The 20793-nt window shown below is 43.2% G+C and overlaps 2 protein-coding genes across 2 annotated transcripts in view; one reads left to right on the top strand and one right to left on the bottom strand.

Moving 5' to 3' along the window:
- LOC141935987 (kinesin-like protein KIF20B) overlaps positions 1–20793 on the bottom strand; it is a 51560-nt gene that overhangs the window by 15056 nt on the left and 15711 nt on the right. The window lies entirely within an intron of this gene.
- On the top strand, positions 12509–18670 carry LOC141935921 (putative RNA-binding protein 46). The gene is made up of 3 exons (XM_074852607.1): positions 12509–12590; positions 15259–15726; positions 17105–18670. The coding sequence occupies exons 1-3, from the start codon at positions 12509–12511 to the stop codon at positions 17914–17916; spliced, it is 1362 nt and encodes a 453-aa protein (XP_074708708.1). The 3' UTR covers positions 17917–18670.

The following is a 20793-nucleotide window of genomic DNA, read 5'->3' as shown; positions in this document are numbered from 1 at the left end:
CATTTAAAAATCATTCTGTTAGCTGTACTTAATGAATACCATAAAACCCCCCAAGATTCGTCGTGAGATTCTGTGTGTGTACAGTATACAACTATAGGTGAATGTGTGTATGTATATAAATGAAAAAACCACACAGAGCCCACAGGTTACATTGCTTCAGACTTTCTTAATTGTGTCTCCAAGCATAGCACTATATCCTTAAGGCCTCAGGAAAACTCTAAAGAAAACTACACAGCAGCATCGTAAGTTGTTTAACTATAATTGGCACTGACAGTCCAGAGTCTCCTGACTTAAAAGCTGGTTGGCAGCTCACAGCAGCTGGATTATAAATTAAAAGGATGTGAGCTTGATAAATCGCTGCCTTTTAGGATTCTCAGAATAAGCTGGAATTCAAAGCCAAGTATGAACAGCCCAAAGAAAGAGTGGACTCTTTCCACTGTTCAAACTACAGTTAAGGTATTTTAAATATTTAAATCTAGAAAAAATAAAAATTAAATCTTGTTCTACACCGTTGCACTCAATGTCATTTATTTCCAGAACGGTGAAATATTCAAAAGGTAATGTGATATAAAAATCTTCAGCCTCCCTGGCAAGTTTCCAGGTAATGTCCAGGTCAGGTCAGGTGTGACCAGAGACTTTACAGTTTGATGTCGGACGTCTGGTTGGTTCCAGTGCTGAAAAATGCTCTAGGACTTTCACAGAAGCTACCATCAATTCCAGTATTTTCCGACAATATTCGCAGAGAAATAAAAATCTGAGCAGTGCCTGCGAGGGGACTGTCTCCCATCTTTCCGAGCCCTCTGGTGAGTACTGAGACACCGGCAGTGGGACAGAAGGAAACCTGCTCCGTAGCTCTGTTTCACATCCTTGGGGAAAGAAAACTTTGGTGTCAGCGTTGTTGGGGCACTGGCCACGTTCAGAAGCACTAAGAACGCCAAACCTCTTTAATTGCTGTTGTGCAGATGTGCAGAGGATATTCTGCCGTTTCAGAATCCATTTAAAGCGTCTGCCTACAAAGCAGACGGGAAAGCATTGTGTAACAACGGAGCAGTACTGCAGGACAGGACCCTCCATCTCCCTCGGCCCTTCCCTCCTGCCCGTCCTTTCCTCCCTTTTGTTTCCCTGACGTTCCCCTCTTCTCCCACCAACCGTTTGTGGCATTACTTTTTTCAGCAGTTCCCATCTGCTCCTTCCCTCCGGAGGTTGGCTGTGTTGCCGAGAACTGCGGTTTCGCGGAGTGATGAAAGGTTCGGCTTTGTCCCACGGGGTCCAGGTTTTTAGAGATAAAGTGGGAGCAGAAAGCAATAGTTCTGGAGGGAATGAGGGGAAAAACAAGCAAAGAGATACAATCCCTTATGCGCGTTTTACATCACTCTGCACTCAGCAATATTGGCCTAAAGCTGACTTAATTCAGTTTACACCAGTGAAATTGCTGATATTCAAACTCACCTAAGTGAGGACAGAACGTGCTTCAGGATCCATTTTTTCATATTCATTGCATATCTGCATGTTAAAACCTTGTGGCATGTGTGTCTCAAAGTGGTTTACAAAAAACCAGAAAGCAATTGGGTATGTTTTCTCTACAATTAATATTCTGTTTCCCCTAATGCTTATTCCTGCAGTATCAGATACTGTAATTTTGGGTTTAAATAATATTCCAACTTTTGTAAGGCAGAAAGCTGAACGAGAACAAACAGCACCTTTCAAGAAAAAAGACCTTTTAGGCGCCAGAATGCCTTGTTTGGAGGATCCTACTGGGCAGGCATTGCAGCTACTTGATAACATGGACTGAAATGAAGTCTTTCTAGACAGCTTACTACAATTAGATTGACAATCATATTATGTCTAGGTTTTCTACAGAGACTTTTGTCTAAACTTCAGAGGACGTCTGCTTCCTTTCAAAGTATTTCCACCACCTACAGATCAACCTGTCGAGAGTGCAGAAATGCTACACACCCTCTTTTCCTGCTCCAGGCTATAGGACAGTTCACACTGACAAAAAAAGCTGATGCTTCTATTACAGTGTATTACAACTGCAGGAATAGCCGCTCCAGGAATACATATGCTGGGGCTTGCTAGCATTCCAGTGAAACAGAAGTTAAAAAACATTAAGGGCTCCTGTGTTACAGCTACCTAAAATAAGTTAGAAGGGGAAGAAAAGCAACTGTCTGGGGCGGTGCTATAAAGTAAAACGTGGAAAAAAGGCCCTCTTTCCCCTTTTCAAATTTAGCCAAAGGAATAAATGGCATAATCTTGGCAGGACTCTGCCCTCGTTCCTCATCCGTCAGATTTGTGACAGTTTCAAAAAGACATTCGTGAGGAAACTAACTCGCTGTTAATAGGAACTGTGTAAAGCTTTAGGGCAGAGAGCATATTATTTGCAATTTAAAGTCATTTTCTAACCAGAATTTGTGCCAAATGCTTTTTGTAAATTATGCTGTCCCTCTTGTAAAATAATCCTAAAAGAAATTTCTAAACATCAGAAGTTAAACAGTTATATACTACGGTACTGATTCAATAAAGCAGTAAAAAATTAAATACTCTGGTAAATAACATTGTTCGGGGCCTGGTCTTCTTTCCCATCCTTTAGTAAATCTTCATTAAAAATAAGTGTATAAAATAGGGCATTAATTTGGATGAGTGGTATTTATATATGTATGGGGAGAGGAGAAGAAATCACAACAGTGAGAAACTGTCCCTTTGCTGCAAACAGTTGTCACTCCTAGAAATGGGAATTAAAATGTTCATCGTCCTTCTCCTTCCACCACACTTACCCAAACAAGGGCTACTGAGAGATGAGCGAGATACGTCTCCTGAATGCACAACACAATCAAGTGCTATGTCAGAGGAAGGGGAAGAAATTAAAACAAGGTGGAATTCACGGGAGGCAGCGCCTACTTCGAGGCCGAGAGAGGCAGCTTACCCCCTACAGCTGTTCCGACCTGATGGAATTATGCATTGTGTTAAAGGCTAGAAGTAGCTAAACCTAGCTTTTTAAAACGGAAGATTGACTGAAGGGTTTGCTCACCGAGGATCCTGTCTGGTGTAAGACAAGACAAGCCATGTTTCAGAGAGCGCGGAGGGGAGTAACTAGTTTTGATTTAGCTGTGAGAAGCTTTCAGGTGCAAACTCTTCTGGCAGACCTGAAGTTATCAGATACACTGCTTGATTTGATAAAAATATTGTATTCCCCTGTAAATCTTGCCTTATCAGAAAAACCCAAAATATTCAGCTCAGACTTTATCACGAGTCACAGCAAAATCCAAGACCAGCACAGGTTAGAAACAGTTGTTCTTAGTACAATGTAGTAATACTGACCAATGAGAGTGTCAGAGAGGAAAAGCAGCTAGCAGCTGTGGGCAAGGGGGCAGTGAGAACTCTGGTACCCAATTCGCATGTGGGGAACAAAAGGACCCTTCATTTCTTTTGGAGAGGCAGGGCTCAGCGAGAAAAACGGGTCTTTAGTTCCTATGTCTGACTTTGGTGTTGAATAAGAGAGAATAACGTGGACATTGAATGCGTCTGGGTTATTTTGATTTTCTCTTTTACTCATGTCATGTCACAAAGGGAAAAACCTGATGGCAAATTTGTGTTTTCCTTGAGACCTTCAGCAGCTCAGTGCTGGAACAGGTTAACATTTCCCGCTGAGCGGCTGTTCAGCCCCGCTCTCCTCGAGCAGCAAACAGGCATTTGTACTGCGGGAATGGCTGTACCGGGTAACCCGCCCAGTAAGATGGCACTGCCACGAAATACAAAGAAACTGCTGAGGAGTTGGGTTGGGTTGTTGGGGGTTTTGCACTTAGAAGAGATTGTCCACCTTCTTTCAGCGCCTCCCAGCAGCCACAACAGCTGAGACACGTGGAGTTTGCTGCCAGGGAGTGAGCAGTTGCCAAGGTAAGAGGGATACTGAGCCGAGGTCAAAATGCCCCAAACTTTAGTCAACTTGATATGCCCCACATTCATTCCTGTTAAGAGGCTTCGTGGCCGATTTACGTGTGGTAAAAACAAGCGGACACCTGAAACGAAGAGGTGGAGAAATTTAACCTTGAAGACAATCGTTTTGGTACCTTGGCCACGCAGAACTTTTAAATGGAGGCATGTAATTTGTAAAATACATGATTAGTCTACCATGCCCTTATTAAGGAAAGGATAACAAGCTTTCTCTTTGGAAAATAAGCAAATTTGAGTAGGTAAATGTCTAAAATAATGGGGCGATTTTATGGCAATACACATTTAAAACTAGATTGCTAAAAGCTCTGAAACGTATTCATAATGAAGATGAATTTGCATGTCCCAAAGTTAAGATTTCTGTGATTCTCTGCCTCACTAGTAAATACAATTGAGCGTTTAAATCTTAGGCAAAGGAAGGGAAGAAAACAGACCCATTTCCCTTAGGTCTTACTGAGCAAGAGGGAGCCACGCGACCCCAAGTGCTCTCTAAAGCACAAGCGCACCCCAGAGCATATCCTAAAGGGCCCAATACACCTCGTGAGAGCGGAGAGAAGCCGAAAGATCCAAACCCCACCAGCCAACTCCTGAACAGCTAAGGGCGAGCCCTCCTTCTGGAAAGGAGGGAGGGGCGCGGCGGGGGCAGCCAGCAGACCCGCCCTCAGGGGGGAGCTCTGAGCTGGCGGCGCTTCCCCCCCCGCCCGCCCCCAAGGCGCTGAGGCAGCGGCGCGGTCGCTGCACGCGCACTAACGGTATCCTTTCGCCCAGCCGTCGCCTGTTTTCAACGCGCTCGCGTGCCGCGTCCCGCCCTTTGCCTTGCTATGATTGGCTGGTGTCGCCTGTCAATTGTAGCCGTGCCCGCCCTGGCCGCCTGGTGATTGGCTAGGCGGGGCAGAGCGAGGGAAAGCGGTGGCCGCGGGGCGGGGCGAGGCGAGTGTGGCGGCTGGCGGAGGGATCGGTGGGGTTGGTGCGGCGGCCTCCTGTGGCGGTGTGGCGGGGGGCGCTTGAGGGGAGAGCGGGGTCTCTGAGGACAGAGGTGGCTTCGGGCCCTGGCTGTGCTGTGGGGAAGGGCGGAGACAGTGTCGGGGACGAGGGCGCGTGGAGACGGGACTGCGAGGAGACGGGACTGCGAGGAGACGGGACTGCGAGGAGACGGGACTGCGAGGAGACGGGACTGCGAGGAGACGGGACTGCGAGGAGACGGGGCCGTGAGGAGACGGGGCCGCGGCGGCCACCCTCGGCGTGCAAGTCGGCAAGAATAGCACAGGGTATTTCCGCGCCTCCTGTTCCTCTCTCTTTTCTCTTCCTGCCCTACATGCCGTCTGGCCTCCTCAGGTGGCGTTTTTGCCCCGGGGCTTGTCCTGCTTCGCTTGCTTCCTCCACTGGTCTCTTATCCGAACTCTTCAAGTCTTTTTTCTTGAGGGGGCGGTGTGGCCACCCTCATCAACTCCCACAATTTTAATCTGGTGTCCCCTTGCTGCTCTGACAGGTCCCGTTTGTCTTGGCGGGATGTTTGAACTCCCTGAGACAAAGGGAAAATTAATTGATCTCTCCCTTGCCGCAAGGTTGTTGTGGTCTGTTTCCATACCTTCTTCTGCCTGTAACTGCAGAGAGAATTCCTGATAACATAATCTTCGTGCAGTTTGTGGGCTGTGAAACCTTGCTGAAAGGAGATGGGAGGCCATTTGGAGCAGATAAGAGTGATGCTGTTTCTGCCGTTGCCTGTCAGGGATTTTTTTGTGCTTTGCCCTGTTTACTTTCTGGAATCTCATTTTGATGAAGCCAGGGGTTGTCTGAGGTTTGGCTTTTTTAACGGCCGGAGCAGTTGCTTTCACGGATTTGTTATAAATGCCGAGGCAGAGCCGCAAATCTCTTTTTATAAATGTATTTGCAGTAAGAACAAGCAAAAAGGCTAGGCACGCCGGGGGGCAGGGGGGGCTTCCTGCTCTGCACCGACGAGCACCGGGTGGTGCTGCCTCACTCCCTTTTATAGTCCCATCCCCACACGCGCAGCAGGGTCCCTCAAACTTCCCCGGGCTTTCTGGGGTTGCCGGGGCTCCTGGCAGGGTTCCTCCGATCATATTTCACCTGCACAATCCGCTGTTGCTGGGGGCTTCTGACGGGGGTCCCGCCAGTAATTTTCCACCTGCTTAGCATCAGTCACTGAGGGAAAAAACCTCCAAACCCCTTTTAACAATAAAACCATGATAAATCTCCTTTAACTTATGTACATGATAAACACTAACAAAGTCACCATATTTTAGCACGAATCACCACCATATTCTTCACAATCCCTCGCCTTTTGTTTTATCAAATTGATTCGTGTTTGGGTTTCAAAACGGGCTAAGGTTTGTTGTACGGGATTTGGGTGTTTTGTTTTCTTTAGTTTAACCATCATTAGTGGGTGTACCTTTTCTCCTCTGGCCAACTCAGGATCTATTGGTATTGCAGAGATTTGCATCCCTTGAACGAGTGAATGAATCAATCTAATAAAACATGGAATCATACATGGTATAAACATTAGGGCAGCAAATGCCACAACAGGTAAAATAAAAGCTGTTTTTACAATACCAGGACCCAGTGTCATTTTTCCATTCACAAGTTCGATTATAAAAACTGTTTCCTCGTAGTTTGGCATATTCAGTTTCATTTTTGTCTGACCAGAACCCCTTGAATCCTTTGCTGCGTCCTTGTTCGTTAAGCCACAACCATATATAGATACCTCTATCTTTGTTAATTAACTTATGTGTAAGTGTCCATTGACACTTACTCTCTCCCACATCAACTCCTCCTTTCTGAGTTCGGTTCAGACAAAATTTACCCTTGTTAGGGAATTGAACTGGCCATTTTTCACTATCTTCCCAGGCAGTATTATTAACATCACTATAGTTACTTACAATTTGTGCTGGGGAAGGGGCACAGAGACCCACGGCCAACTTGACAATCCCAGAGGTCCCCCACAAACCCAGCAGTGACTTAAATTGAAAGTTTTACTTATAGTTTTTGCTAACGGAACAAACTCATTCTCTTCAAAGGGGTCACATAAGCTGGTAGTGTTTTGACCCTTTTTAGCCATCACGAGGCCAACACACAACATGAGGGAAAAAGCCAGTCGCCATCGTGAGGTCCGGTATGGCACATTTTTCTGTTTACCCCTGGACCCATTGGGTTGCTGCCAACGGTCGGGTTTGTGTCTTCTTAACAGCAAAAATGGAGGCCAACCCGGTCTTGCCCTCACTTGGACTTACTCTCAGCTTTTCCCTCACTCTCTTACTTCCCTTTTTTTTCAGTTTCTTTGTTCAACTATACAAACTGACTTATGTTTTCATGTAAAACAGTCTAAAACCGAAAAAAACCTGTGAATGCTACAACCTTTTAACATATATACATACACACAGGGTTCATGTGGACGATTCAGGATCTTTACTACTGTTGATGTCGCTCTGTCTGCCTCGGTAAGTCCAGTCCTATTTTAACTCCGTCGCATTCGGAGCTTCAAATCTCCAGGCGTTGACTCGATCTTCCAATCTGATTCACCTGTGACTGGTCCTTTCACCCTGGAAATACGAGTCCATCCTCTTTCAGCAGTTCTTACAGCTGTCTCCGTAGTCAACACCACCAGGAATGGTCCTCCCCATCTAGGAGATAAGCTTTCCTCCTTCCAGATTTTAATCATTACTTTATCTCCAGGTTGTATTTTATGCACTGCAAATCCTAAAGGAGTCGTCTGGGCCAATATTCCCTTCATTCTTAATTCTTTTAGATTTTTCTCAATAGTTTTAATGTATTGTTGAATCGTTACGTCTTCTATCAGTGGATGCCCCAGAGGCATACCTTGGGAATATGGCATTCCATATAACATTTCAAAAGGTGAGAGGCCTGTCTCTGAGTTTGCATAGTCCTAATATGAAGTAGGGCTAAGGGCAGGCATTTAATCCATGAGAGTTTGGTTTCTATCATTAATTTAGATAACTGTTGTTTCAAGGTCTGATTCATTCGCTCTACCCGTCCAGAACTTTGTGGATGCCACGGAGTGTGATATTCCCAAGTGATGCCTAGGGCTTCTGTAATTAATTTTATAATTTTAGATGTAAAATGAGTACCCTGATCCGAATCAAATACTTTTACAATTCCAAATCGTGGTATAATTTGTTCTAGCAATATTTTAGCTACTGATCGAGCAGTCGCTCTGGTGGTAGGAAATGCCTCTACCCAGTGAGTTAACTGATCCACCATTACTAGTAGGTATCTGCATCTCCCAACTTTCGGTAGTTCTGTAAAATCTACCTGGATCCTCTCAAAAGGTCGATAAGCTGTTTTCCTTCCACCAGCTGCGGCCTGTCTCATAGTTCTTTTGTTAATTTTTTGACATGTTAAACAACCATAAGTAGCTTGTTTCGCAATTTCATATATTCCAATACAGCCAAAATGCCTTAGGAAATGATCACTTAAAGCCTTAGTGCCCCAATGAGTGCTTTGGTGTAATCTATTTATTATTCTTCTAGTATATCCTTTAGGTAGTATCTCCCTCTTGTCTGGAAGAATCCATTTCCCATCTATCATAGTAGCCCCTAACTTCTGAATCTCGGTTAGTTCTTGAGGGTTATATACCTTTTTCCCATAATCTACCCCCTGTTCAATTACATATAGCTTTATTGGTTCCCTTAAAGCTGCCTTTTTTGCCTCTTCATCTGCTAGATTATTACCTCTAGTTTGATATCCTGTTCCTTTTTGATGTCCTTTTATGTGCACTAGGGCTATTTCTTCAGGACCTCTCAATGCCTGCAATACTTGAACTATCAATTCTTGATGCACCAGATCTTTTCCCTGAGTATTAATCATTCCTCTTTCTTCCCAGATCTTTCCAAAGGTGTGAACCACCCCAAAGGCACATTTGGAGTCTGTATATATAGTGCCTTTCGTGTCTTTCAAAATTTCAAGAGCTCGATATAGAGCGTATAGTTCACATGCTGGAGCTGACCATGCAGGACTGAGAGGGCCTGATTCTTTAACCACTAACTTGGTTCCATCGACTATTGCATACCCTGATTTCCTTTTCCCATCTACACCTCTAGAGGACCCATCTATAAACAACCTTTGGCCTTCAGATAATTCAGCTTCTTCTAGATCTGGTCTTATCTTGGTCTGTAATTCTATTGCTTCGATGCAGTCGTGACTCAATTCACCTCTAGGATCTCCATATAAAAATTGAGCAGGGTTTTGAGCACCGGTTACTCTCAGCTCTAGTTCTGGTGCTTCTATTAGGATAGTCTCATACCTCAGTAGTCGACTATCAGTGAGCCATTTCTCAGCTTTTTGTTGTAGTACACTACGCACATCATGAGGAGAAAACCCGAAGGTCACTTTTCGTGCCTCCTCAATGAGCAAGGCGGCTGCCACCAAAGACTGTAAGCATGTTGGCCAGCCCCTGCTTACGGGATCTAACAATTTTGAAAAATATCCAATTGGTTTTTTACTTCCAGCCCAATCTTGGGTTAGAACCCCATAAGCAGTTTGATTTGAGGTGGTTATAAACAATTGAAAAGGTCTTTTAACATCTGGTAAACTTAACACTGGAGGCTCAGCCAGTGTTTCTTTTAGTTTCTGAAACTTATTCTCATCCTCCTCAGTCCACTTCAACCTGTCAGACACCAGCTTTTCATATAAAAATTTTACCTTTTCACTATATCCTTCTATCCATTGTCTGCAGTATCCTAATAATCCTAATACCTGACGAATTTCTCTTTTTGTTTTGGGTGGTGATAAAGACAGTATTCCTGATATCCTTTCAGGATCTAATTTCTTCTCCCCTTTACTGAGCCAGTGTCCCAAGTACTTCACTTCATTTTCTACAAACTGTAATTTAGACTTTGAAACCTTTAATCCCTTTTCTCCTAGAAAGTTCAATAATTCTATAGTCCCTGTCCTGACATCATCCTCAGTTTGTCCAGCTATTAATAGATCATCTACATATTGTAGGAGTTTTATTCCTGAGGATGGTTTGAATGTCAGCAATAATTTCCCTAATGCCTGTCCAAAGAGGTTGGGGGATTCAGTAAACCCTTGGGGAAGTACTGTCCATCTGAGTTGTTGTTTCCTGGTATTAAATGGATCTTCCCATTCAAACGCAAAATAGTCTCTGCTCCCTTCGTCTAGGGGGCAGGACCAAAATGCATCTTTTAAATCAGTGACACTGTACCAAATATAGTCAGGGGATAGTTGGTTAAGTAGCATATAGGGGTTTGCTACCACAGGGAAACGAGCCACAGTTCGCTGATTCACAGCCCTTAAATCTTGCACCAATCTGTAAGATCCGTCTGATTTTAGAACTGGTAAAATAGGTGTGTTATGTGGAGACATGCAAGGTTCCGATGTGCCTTTACTTAGTAATTCGTCTATTATTGGTTCCAACCCCTCTCGGCCCTTTAGGGGAATGGGGTATTGTTTTATCCGAATTGGTGTCTCCGGATCAATTAAATTAATTTTAATAGGTTTTATTTCAAGTTTTCCAGTCTCTCCTTTCGTATACCAGACCTTCGGATCTATTTGTTGTTCGTCTTTTTCTGTTAATGTACAAATTTTTATTTCTTTTTCTTGTACTATTATTTTTAATTTTAACTCCGTCATTAAATCTCTTCCCAGAAGGTTATTTTCAGCCTCTGGCAGCAACAGTAAATCCCCTATAACGATACGGTGTTGGGATTCTATTTCTACATCCCCGACACTTGGTACTTTAAATGGTTCCCCTTTAGCTCCTATTACTAGAGCAGTTTCTTTTTCCACTTTACATCCCCTCGGAATGTTTCTCACAGTTGATTTCTCGGCACCCACATCTACTAAAAACTCAAACTCTGGGGACCTAATTTCAATTTTATCAAGGGCTCCTCTGATGTCTTTGTGCCCAGGAAATAGAGCCCCTGACACCCCTATTCTCCTTTAAACATCCTTTCATCCCGCTCTCGCTTTCTACAATTCCGTTGTAAATGTCCCTTCTTTCCACAATAATAGCAGGCTAATGTGTTTTCTCTAATTACCGTCCCTCTCTTTTCACCACCTAAAGCTCCAGGTGATTCATCAGAGCGAGATCTCGGAGGCTTCTCCTCTCTCCGCTGAGTTTCTCTGACTGCTGCAAGATCCGTGCTCCTGCCCTTAAGCCAAGGCCATTCACACACTCTGTTATCTCTCTGCCACATACACTGAAAGGTGTGTTCAACAGATCATGTAAAAATGCATATGCATATTTAAAAATGTGGAGTTATGATCTGCAAATATGGCACTGCATTTTCCCAAAATATGCATTTTTTTTAAAAAAAAAGTTTGGTTGGTTTTTGGGTTGTTTTGAACAAATTGGACAAATCAGGCAGAAGTTTCAAAGGCAGACAAACAGTTACATCATAACTAACAGCTTTTTCTAAAGTTCTGACAAGAAAGGTTCTCCGCAGGAGACAGAGCAAGGAGCACAAAGCTGGTAGGAAAAAAACACAAAATTTGGGAAGTACTAGTCTGAAATGACAAAGCATAAGGAGGCAAGGTGAAAAAAAATTACTATTGACAAGTTCAAAAAGAACATAGTTAAATATTTTACTTTGGCTTGAAGTTCAGAATAAATTATATTTAGGTGATTTTGTAATGAACTTCAAACTTTTTCCTTCATGGAAGCACCATCGAAGGGCCCGTAATTTACTTGTGAGCAAAATTTAACGGAATGGGGACATTTTTGCCTTCTCAGAGAACAGATTTTCATCTCTAAGCTGTACGCTAAGAACTACATGGTACGCAGGGAAGCTACATGCATCTGGAGCCACGCTGCCACGGCTTATCTAGGAAAAAGCCCAGCTCTGGTTCATAAAGCATCCAACAGCTTTATAAACATTTCTAACTACTTCAGCTGAGGTCGGACAGGACACGGCAAGTAACACAGTTTGCCAGCTACTACTGCCATCACTCACATCATGCCAGTCGGTTGCCCACCCAAAAACCCATAAACCAACAGTGCACCGTTTAGGGGCTCCAAAGACAAAAGCAACTGCACACCTTAATTAGGACAAAAGGGGAGGAGGCTCTGCTGGACAGTGTAGGGAAGTCACGACGTTAAGTAACGATGGTCATTTATTACCTCGGCAAACTTTTACCATCATCCTCAGTCTGGTAAATCATTCAACAGTGACTCTCACTAAGTAAATGCCACCTGCCATTCAAAAAGCCCCCCTTCTAATCTTAAAGCTGCCTACCAAATTAGCATTACAGCACAGCACTGCCAGCTGGGATTAAGTTATGACTCCTGCCTTAAACCAGACCTGGTCTGTGCCACGTTTGCCAATGAGCGACATGTATTTAACAGAGCAAACACGGAACAGCTAACCAAAAGCACCATTCCTCAAGTAGTTACCAACTGACCAGAGAGTTTCCTTGACCGGGTACTCGAGTCATCCTCTGCGGTCTAGAGAAGTGGTCTGTGCGGTGGGTGGGGAACTGGCTGACAGGCCGCACCCAGAGGGTGCTGGTAAATAGCTCCTTTTCAAACCGGCAACCTGTCACAAGTGGGGTCCCCCAGGGATCGATGTTGGGCCCAACGCCGCTTAAGATCTTCAGAAGTCATCTGGGTGATGGGATCAAGTGTGTCCTGATGCAGTTTGCTGACAGTACCAAACTGAGTGGGCAAGTGGACACTTGGGAAGGGAGAGCCACCCTGCAGGATGACCTGGATAGGCTGGAGGAGTGGGCTAACAAGAACCTCAGCAAGTTCAGCAAGGACAAGTGTAAGGTCTTGCACCCGGGAAAACGTAATCCAGGAGTGCAGCACAGGCTGGGATCTACCTGGCTGGGGAGCAGCTCTGTGGAAAGGGACCTGGGGAACCTGGCGGACAACAAGCTCAACATGAGTGAGCAGTGAGCTGCAGCGGCAAAGCAAGCCAACGGGATGCCGGGTTGCATCAACAAGGGCATCACCAGCAGAGATAAAGAAGTCATCATCCCACTCTACGTAGTGCTTGTCAGGCCACGCCTGGAATACTGTGTTCAGTTTTGGTCCTCACTACCCAAAAAAGACGTGGACGGGCTGGGGAGGGTCCAGAGGAGGGCCACAAAGGTCATCAAAGGACTGGGAAATCTGCCATGTGAGGAAAGGCTGAAAGAATTGGGTTTGCTCAGCCTTGAGAAAAGAAGGCTTAGGGGAGACCTTATCACCATGTTCCTGTATTTAAAGGGCGGCTACAAAGAAGATGGAGACTCCCTTTTTACAAGGAGTCACATGGAAAAGATGAGGGGTAATGGGTACAAGTTACCTGGGGAGATTCTGATTGGACATAAGAGGAAGATTTTTCACGACGAGAACAATCAGCCATTGGAATGATCTCCCCAGGGAAGCACTGGATTCCCCCACACTGGACACGGTGCTGGGCCATCTTGTCCAGACTGTGCTTTTGCCGAGAAAGGTTGGACCACATGATCCCTGAGGTCCTTTCCAACCTGGTATTCTATGATAGATTCTATGATCACTGGAGGACACATTAAACAAGGTTTTTTTGCAGCAGCAGCAGCTCAAGCAATCAAACTTCAATTAACATTACAGATCTCGCTAACAGCGGGAGGATTATAACTGTGCCATCTCAGACTTTCTTCCATGTAATTCTAATGACATCATTATGTCTGCAGCAATCTAAGCGGAGGACCCAAAGCAATGAAAATTCATTTTCTTAACCTTTTTGGTTTTTTACACTACACTCTTCAGATACATTTCCCACAGGTGGCATAAACTGAACAAGAACTGTGACGTTGCCAACCAAAGTGGAAAACAAATACATGATTTTTTAGGGCAATTTTGAAGACAGATCAGCTGCTTGCTCTGGATAGCGTGCCAGTCAGAAGAACAAGATGGGAACAGGAAAACAGAACTGACAGTGAGACTGTCTCCTTTGGCAGCAACACAAGCTCACAGAAACCACATCTTATACAAGCAAAATTCACACCGACACTCCTCATTTACAAACAGTCATTGTAACTTCTTACAAGCCATCTCAAACAGTCAAGTCTCACCTGGCCTAGAAAACCATTTATAGTATGATGATACATGAAGATTTAAAGGAGAGGTGTACAGATATAACTAAGGTCAATGAACAGATTTATGGAATCTAGGGAATTTTATGGGATTTATGGAATACTGTAGGAGTCTGGGCCGCGCTGGGAGAAAGTTAGTGCAGACAGAAGAATGCAAGGACGAAGACAAGGCCAGCAAAATAAGGCTGGCAAAACCACACAAGATAGCAGATAAGTGAGAAACACCTGTGGTCAGCAAAAGCACACAAGTCTGAGCAAAACAGGGTATGAGATAAGGGAGTTTTGGCAAGTTTGGGGCTTTACGTGCTAATTGCAATTAACCAATGCAAATGCTTGTAGAGGCGCGTGAACAGCGCGTGTAGATGACCTGTAGCCTATTAGAAGATAGATGAGTGCGTGTACGGAACTGAGTAGAGTATAAATGTAACCAGGATTGGAATAAAAAAAACCCAAAAAGATGGACGACCTGATCGTCACATTGGTGTTGCGTCGTTTCTGTTCCCGCACGGAGAAATAAGGACAAGAAATTTTCAGCCGTGAACTAGGGACTTACTTGTTCTGTGGATTATTTTTTTTTTTTAATTTCTTTTTTCCTACCGTCCAGCTCCAGCCCGTGAAAACTGAGGTCTGTTTCTAGAGGAAAAGTGTTCAGTGGTTTTGGCTATTGAAGAAAGGATGGCTCCATATCCTGCCTTCCTTAGGGAGTCCTGTTTTAGTGGATGAATGAAGAAGGTGGAAGCAAAATGTTTGGACCTTTTGAATGATGTCCAGGAAGAAAATAAATCTGCACGGGCACCCTGAGCAAAATTTCTTCAAATACGGTCAAGAAGTGCAGAGAAACATTTGCAACTTTAAAATGTTAGAATGGAAAATACAACTGCAGTTCTCTCTCAGTTATCACCTGTCAGTTGTATTAATAACTGACACAGAACTTCAAGGGGTGAAAAGCGATCGAAGCGTAGACTCTTACAGCAAACCTGTCAGTGCTTTAAATAATGCTGGGTTCAGTGGGTTGTCATACAGAGTCCCCTGAAAAAACCAGAAGATGGGATTAAAAGAAATACGAATTGTGGGCTCATGGCATTCTGTTATCCAAACATAGCAAAAATGAGAATTAAATAACATGATAATATGCTAGTTTTAAGTTCAGACTAAAAATAAATAAGTAACTCCCACCTCCACATTGGGGGGCGCAGGGGGGGAGCGCCTGTCTGGCATTTGTACTGAGACTGTTGTTGGATAATTTATTTTAAGGTTGGGCAGGTCCTCCACCACCTCGTGGATGTGAAGTTTTTGTGAGTAAGATTCCTCGGGATCTGTGTGAAGATGAATTAGTTCCTGTTTTCGAGAGAGCTGGGAAGATCTATGAGTTCAGGCTGATGATGAGATTCAGTGGTGAGAATCGAGGCTGTGCTTTTGTGATGTACACTGCTGAAGAGGAAGCCCAGCTAGCCATCGAGATTCTTAATAATTACGAAATTCGTCCAGGGAGATTTATTGGTGTCTGCGTCAGCTCGAACAACTGCAGACTATTTATTGGAGGGATTCCAAAAGAAAAGAAGAAAGAAGAAATACTGCGTGAAATGAAAAAAGTTACAGAAGGAGTGGTAGATGTCACTGTTTGTCCAGATGCCACTGACAAAACTAAAACTCGTGGCTTTGCTTTTGTGCAATACGAATCTCACAGAGCAGCTGCAGTGGCTAGAAGAAGCCTAATCCCAGGTAAACCTATTTGGAAATCAATTGAGTTTTGGGGGAGTGTCTCTCTCCATTGTGTGGGGGCGTGGGGTGGTGGATCATCACGATTTTCCTTTCTTGAAGGGATTTTGAGAGTTCCAAAACTGCAGTAATGCCTTTCAGGTAAACTTTTTTGGTTCATGAATCAGGGTTTTTGGGATTGGGGTTTTTTTGTTGGGTTTTGTTTGGGTTTTTTTTTAAAGAAGCTGAAATTGAAGCAGTTCCGGGAATGAAAGAGCGCACATCCCTTTTTATAAACACAAGTTACTGTAATTTACACCAGGATATCTGTTTGCTGGGGCGCACATCCAGTTTTCATTAGCACGCACTAGTCCCTGCACATGAACTCTCTTAAAGCTGAGCTTAACAAATACCACGCTTGGAATGTGTCCCTTATTTCCTTTGAGTGTCATGAATGATGTTATTGATGTTTCGTATTTTAAAAACGTTTGAAAGTAGGTCTTTAATCTGTTACTAGAAAATAATTTTAAGAGTTTAACAAGTAGAAGATGACTTTCCTTTGCACCTCATTTTATACATTTTGAGGGTGGGAAAGTAAAAGGGATAAAATAGACAAAGAGGAGGGAATAGGTAAAGGTACAGTTGAAAAGGGGAATTCTAGAAGAGAAATTAAGTAGGGAAGAAATGAAACAACATGGTTGGAGAAGCAAAGTCGTTAAAATGGATAATACAGCCTTGGTGTTGCTGAAGTGAATGACAAACCTCCCTGTATTCATTAAGGCTGAGATGTAGGCAAGTCTTGCATTAACTGCTGATGGAGGGTTAGGAAGGAGCGTTCCGTAAGACTGATACAGGCCTTGGAAAGTAACGGGAGAAATACGGCCGGATCACGGAATGTAAAATAAACTGGCTGTGTGATATGGAAATGTTGGCTTGGAACGAGTCACAAGGTGGGATTTTTTTTCAGTTTGTGGGTTTGGTGTCTGCTGCAACATAGAGTAAGGCTTGCGCTAGTGCCTAGATATTTAGATGACTTTTTCCAGTTGTTGACCTCGCTTTTTAAAGTGGTAATATTATTAAAAAGTAAGTAAAACAATATGTTGCTTATGGTTGCTTTATATGTGCATGTCTATGCATGTCACAAAATCACAACGTCTGTGTTTCGACAGCTTATGGTGAACCCAAAGGGTAGAGATTTTGAATCTTTGAATTTTTTCGGAGTCTTATTTTCTTTAATAATGTCAAGTAGCAATATTTTGCATATTTTGCTTAAGCAGATGCAGGCAACAAACCCCAGTTTCGTGTGCCATGCATCATGTTTGCTTTTTATAGAGGTAGTTGCCAAGAATGATTTTGTTTTCCATGGCGTATTCCTTATTGATGTAACGCTCCTTTGCTGGAGGAGCACTCCAGCTCTGGGGTCATACCATTCGGGTAGACTGGGCACAGCCTGAGGAGGAAGCTGGTGAAAAAAGAAGGCAGAGAGTTAAAGAATTACGTGTAAGAAATTTGCTGAGATCTACTACAGAGGACACAATTAAAGCTGAATTCGACAAGTTCAAGCCAGGAGCAGTTAAACGTGTAAAGAAGCTGAGAGACTGTGCTTTTGTTCATTTTTTCCACCGTGAAGATGCAGTTGCTGCGATGTCTGCAATGAATGGAAAGTGCATTGATGGAGCTAGTATTGAGGTAGCGCTGGCAAAGCGAGGTAAGAAAGGAAGAGCTTGGAAGCAGCGTTTTAATGCTCAGCTGAGTCCTGGTTCTGAAAATCTCTTAGGGTTTCCTGACAAAGGAGCTGGTCATCAAAAATCCTTAGGGGAACCAGCAAGTCCTTCAGTTCGTCTTAATGGTCAGCGTAGTCCAGGCCCCTCTGAAGTTGAAGGGTGCACATACCCTTTTTTCCCAGGCACAAAGCTTACTCTAACTAGCAGGTATTCTTTAAAACCCGGTCACTTCAGTTCTGCAGTGATGCATCTGGATTATGTCTGCAATAAAAGTAACTGGACACCACCAGAATACTCCTTGTACTCAACCACAACTCAGGATGGGAAAATACTCCTGGTGTTCAAGGTGGTTATTGCCAGTATTGCAGATGGTTATTTCATGCCAGACAGACTCTGCGCGACAGTAGAAGGTGCAAAGGAATTGGCAGCACAGTTCACACTTCTACATCGACGTAAGTATAAATGCTTTCGATTAGTTCTGAAGAACTGAAGCTAGAAAAGCTACTTTACAATTGTTCTGTGTGTATATATTTCGGCACGTGTGTGAGAGCTTTGTATAAAGTGTAAGTTAGTCGACAGAAGAATTGTTTCTTGTATAGTCAGCTGAGTCTGAACCATCAGGTGAGAGCACTGAAGAACACTGTGGAAGCATCTCTACAGTGCAGTGCTGGGGTGATTTTTGCTTACGTTTCTCTGCCATAATGGTTCATAAGGAAGAACTAGATGACATGTTAATTGACTTAGGTATACGGTCATCTGCGTGTTGATGATGGTGCTGAAAATTTATTTGAAAGGCTGTCTGTGTTCTCGATTTATTATCAGTAGGGGAAACGGAAGTGGTGGATCCATATTCAGATAAATAAATAGGTTTGGGAGGCTGTTTTTATTCCTCTTTATAGACGTTCTTAAGGCTATAGCAGAGTATCATTACATGGCTCTACATGTACTGTCTTTGGGTAAAGAGTGCTGTCATTTTTTTTTTTAACCAGAAAATGGGAGAAAATAGAGATACAGTTATTCTTAATTACTTTCTAAGTGTAGATCTTCATTTTTATATATTCAGTTTCTTAAAATTAGAATGCAACTACTAGAAAACGGAGGGTTTTATATTATAAAAAGCTACGGTGAAATCTGTTCCTTTCGTAACTAAGAGTACAGATCAGTGCAGTTCTGACAGTGTTATCCCTGTTGCTCTCTAACGTGAAATATATAAATAATACAAAACGTAGCACTTCAGCCATCCAGTCCCCGGCCCAGCGTTTTTCAGAACATTCAGCACACAGCATTCAGAACACAGAACTGATTTCTAGTGCCAATTTTTCATTAGTAATTATAGTCATCATCTGATCAAACTTCATCCTCAAAGAAATAAGAATTTTGGCTCTTTGGGAGTTGGATTTGAAGGCTGTTACAGAGCCGTACCATAATGGTTGAAAACTCCTCGTACCTCCTGGGAAAGCTTCGTATAATTTATTCCACTTGTTCTTTTCAACAGTTTCTCTTCTGTTTAGCTCCTTTTCTGGCCTTTACATCCTGGTATATTTGAAGATGAGATAGGACTGATTGTTATAATTTTGCAAGTATTAGGAACCGTCCCATACTTTCTCTGATCTGCTGAGTAGTGCTCTTGTGGTTTTGTTGCAGGGATTCTTCCAGCAAGACTAGATCAGTAGATGCTGTATCATTCAATGAATTCTTAGTAGTCTTTTGTGGGACAACATAAATACTCTTCTGTCATTACAAACAAATGTTTCTAATGAGTCCTAGAGCCAGAGGTTTGGTTGTTTTCTTTTTTTTTTCTTTTGGTGTAGAATTGTGTCTGTGAAGAATTACGTTGGAGGTGATGGGCTTGTTCAGATAATACAAACTAATTTCTTGTCTAATTGTGTGTAGAAAGCTGGGGGGTTTTGGGTTGTGAGTTTTCTTGTCGTTTGGTTTCTGGGTTTGTTTGTTTTGTTCAGAAGTGGAGCAATGCCAGAGTCGTTTGGGAGGGAGTGTTTTGGGGTTTGGAGTGGTGGCAGGCAAGTTCTCTCCAAGTTTCTTCTAATCCCTGGGAAGTTCAAACACGTTGTGCTTCAATTAGTCTTGTTTCCATGTATTAAGACTGCTGTGTCTTTTCACATTCTAGTTTAGAATATCAGCCTTCTTGAGCCATGGACTTCCAGGTTTGAAAGGAGTGGCATTCTCTGTGGATAGTGGCTACTGCGTGTGGGGCGGGCAGTGTCTGAGGCATCAGCCTTGGTGATCCTGTAGAGTCAGCTCTGGACAGAAGCGCAGTGAGATCACACACTGCAGTAAATAGTCCTTTTCTGATTAGCTGTGCATGCGTACAGGGCCCAGGACTGCCTCCACATGATTTAAAGCTTGATTCTGCTTTGGGAATGTAAGGAGGAGAAATCAGAACAGGTGAAGAAGTGTTTCTTAAAATGCTTTTACTTCATAAAATTTGGGCCCAGTGAAACTAAATTTTCAGAGATATGGAAACAGAAATAGGAACTGAAAGGTTAAGTGGAGTCCTGTGTTAGTGATGACTCTTTCTGTTCCTGAGAAATGCTTGAAGAAAGACTTTTCTGTTCCCCTCTATTGCCGTCTCCCCCCCTCCCTTTTCTTCCTTCCTTGTTGTTTTTCCTCTCACCTATTCTAGTTTTGGTGGATTGCCAAAGCTGCTGCTGATAGAGAACTGTTAAAATGGCGCTGCCATCCTTCTCTTCCTCATACTGTTATTCAGCACTTGCTCTGAAGGTCTCTGGGGAGATTTTTCTTTTGGATGAGTTTGTAGCAGACTTATTTCAGGCTTGACTATGATGCCTTTGTTTTGCAATGCATATTTCCTCTTGATTAGAACCTTGCTGCTCCTTCGTTTTGATTTTGCATGCCCAAAACATCTTACAGGAAGGAGAATCTCCAAAATGCAAAGCCTTATCCGTTGTCTCCGCTTTAGCAGTGGTGTTTGGTTTGCATTAGTAGGTCACCTGCAGAAGGTGATACTTTCAGATGGTCAAAGTGATGAGAATTACTTATTTTTAATAAGAAAGTATCTGTGCCTGGTTTTGTACACGTTGTGGGTGGCATTTTAGTGGTTGAGTGTCTGTTCCCATTTTTTTCTAGTTATGAAAATTAGGGCCGTACCTTTATAACCTGTGTAATCCTGAACACAAACGGTAACAAGGATGCTAAACTCGAAATGATGGTGTGAGACTCTCCTTCTTTAAAGAAGGATGAAGACAGCTTCAGGTTCTATACTTGACCATGTGTTGCGGAGGCTTCTAAATAAGCAACCCACTACCAATTAAAAAAAATAAATAAATTAATTTTTTTTAATTTAACCACCAATCAGCCCTCCGTGTATTACAGATCCGGATGTCCG

Source organism: Strix uralensis, chromosome 30, assembly GCF_047716275.1.
Source record: "Strix uralensis isolate ZFMK-TIS-50842 chromosome 30, bStrUra1, whole genome shotgun sequence".
Lineage (NCBI taxonomy): Eukaryota > Metazoa > Chordata > Aves > Strigiformes > Strigidae > Strix > Strix uralensis.
This window is presented reverse-complemented; position numbering and strand designations above follow the sequence as displayed.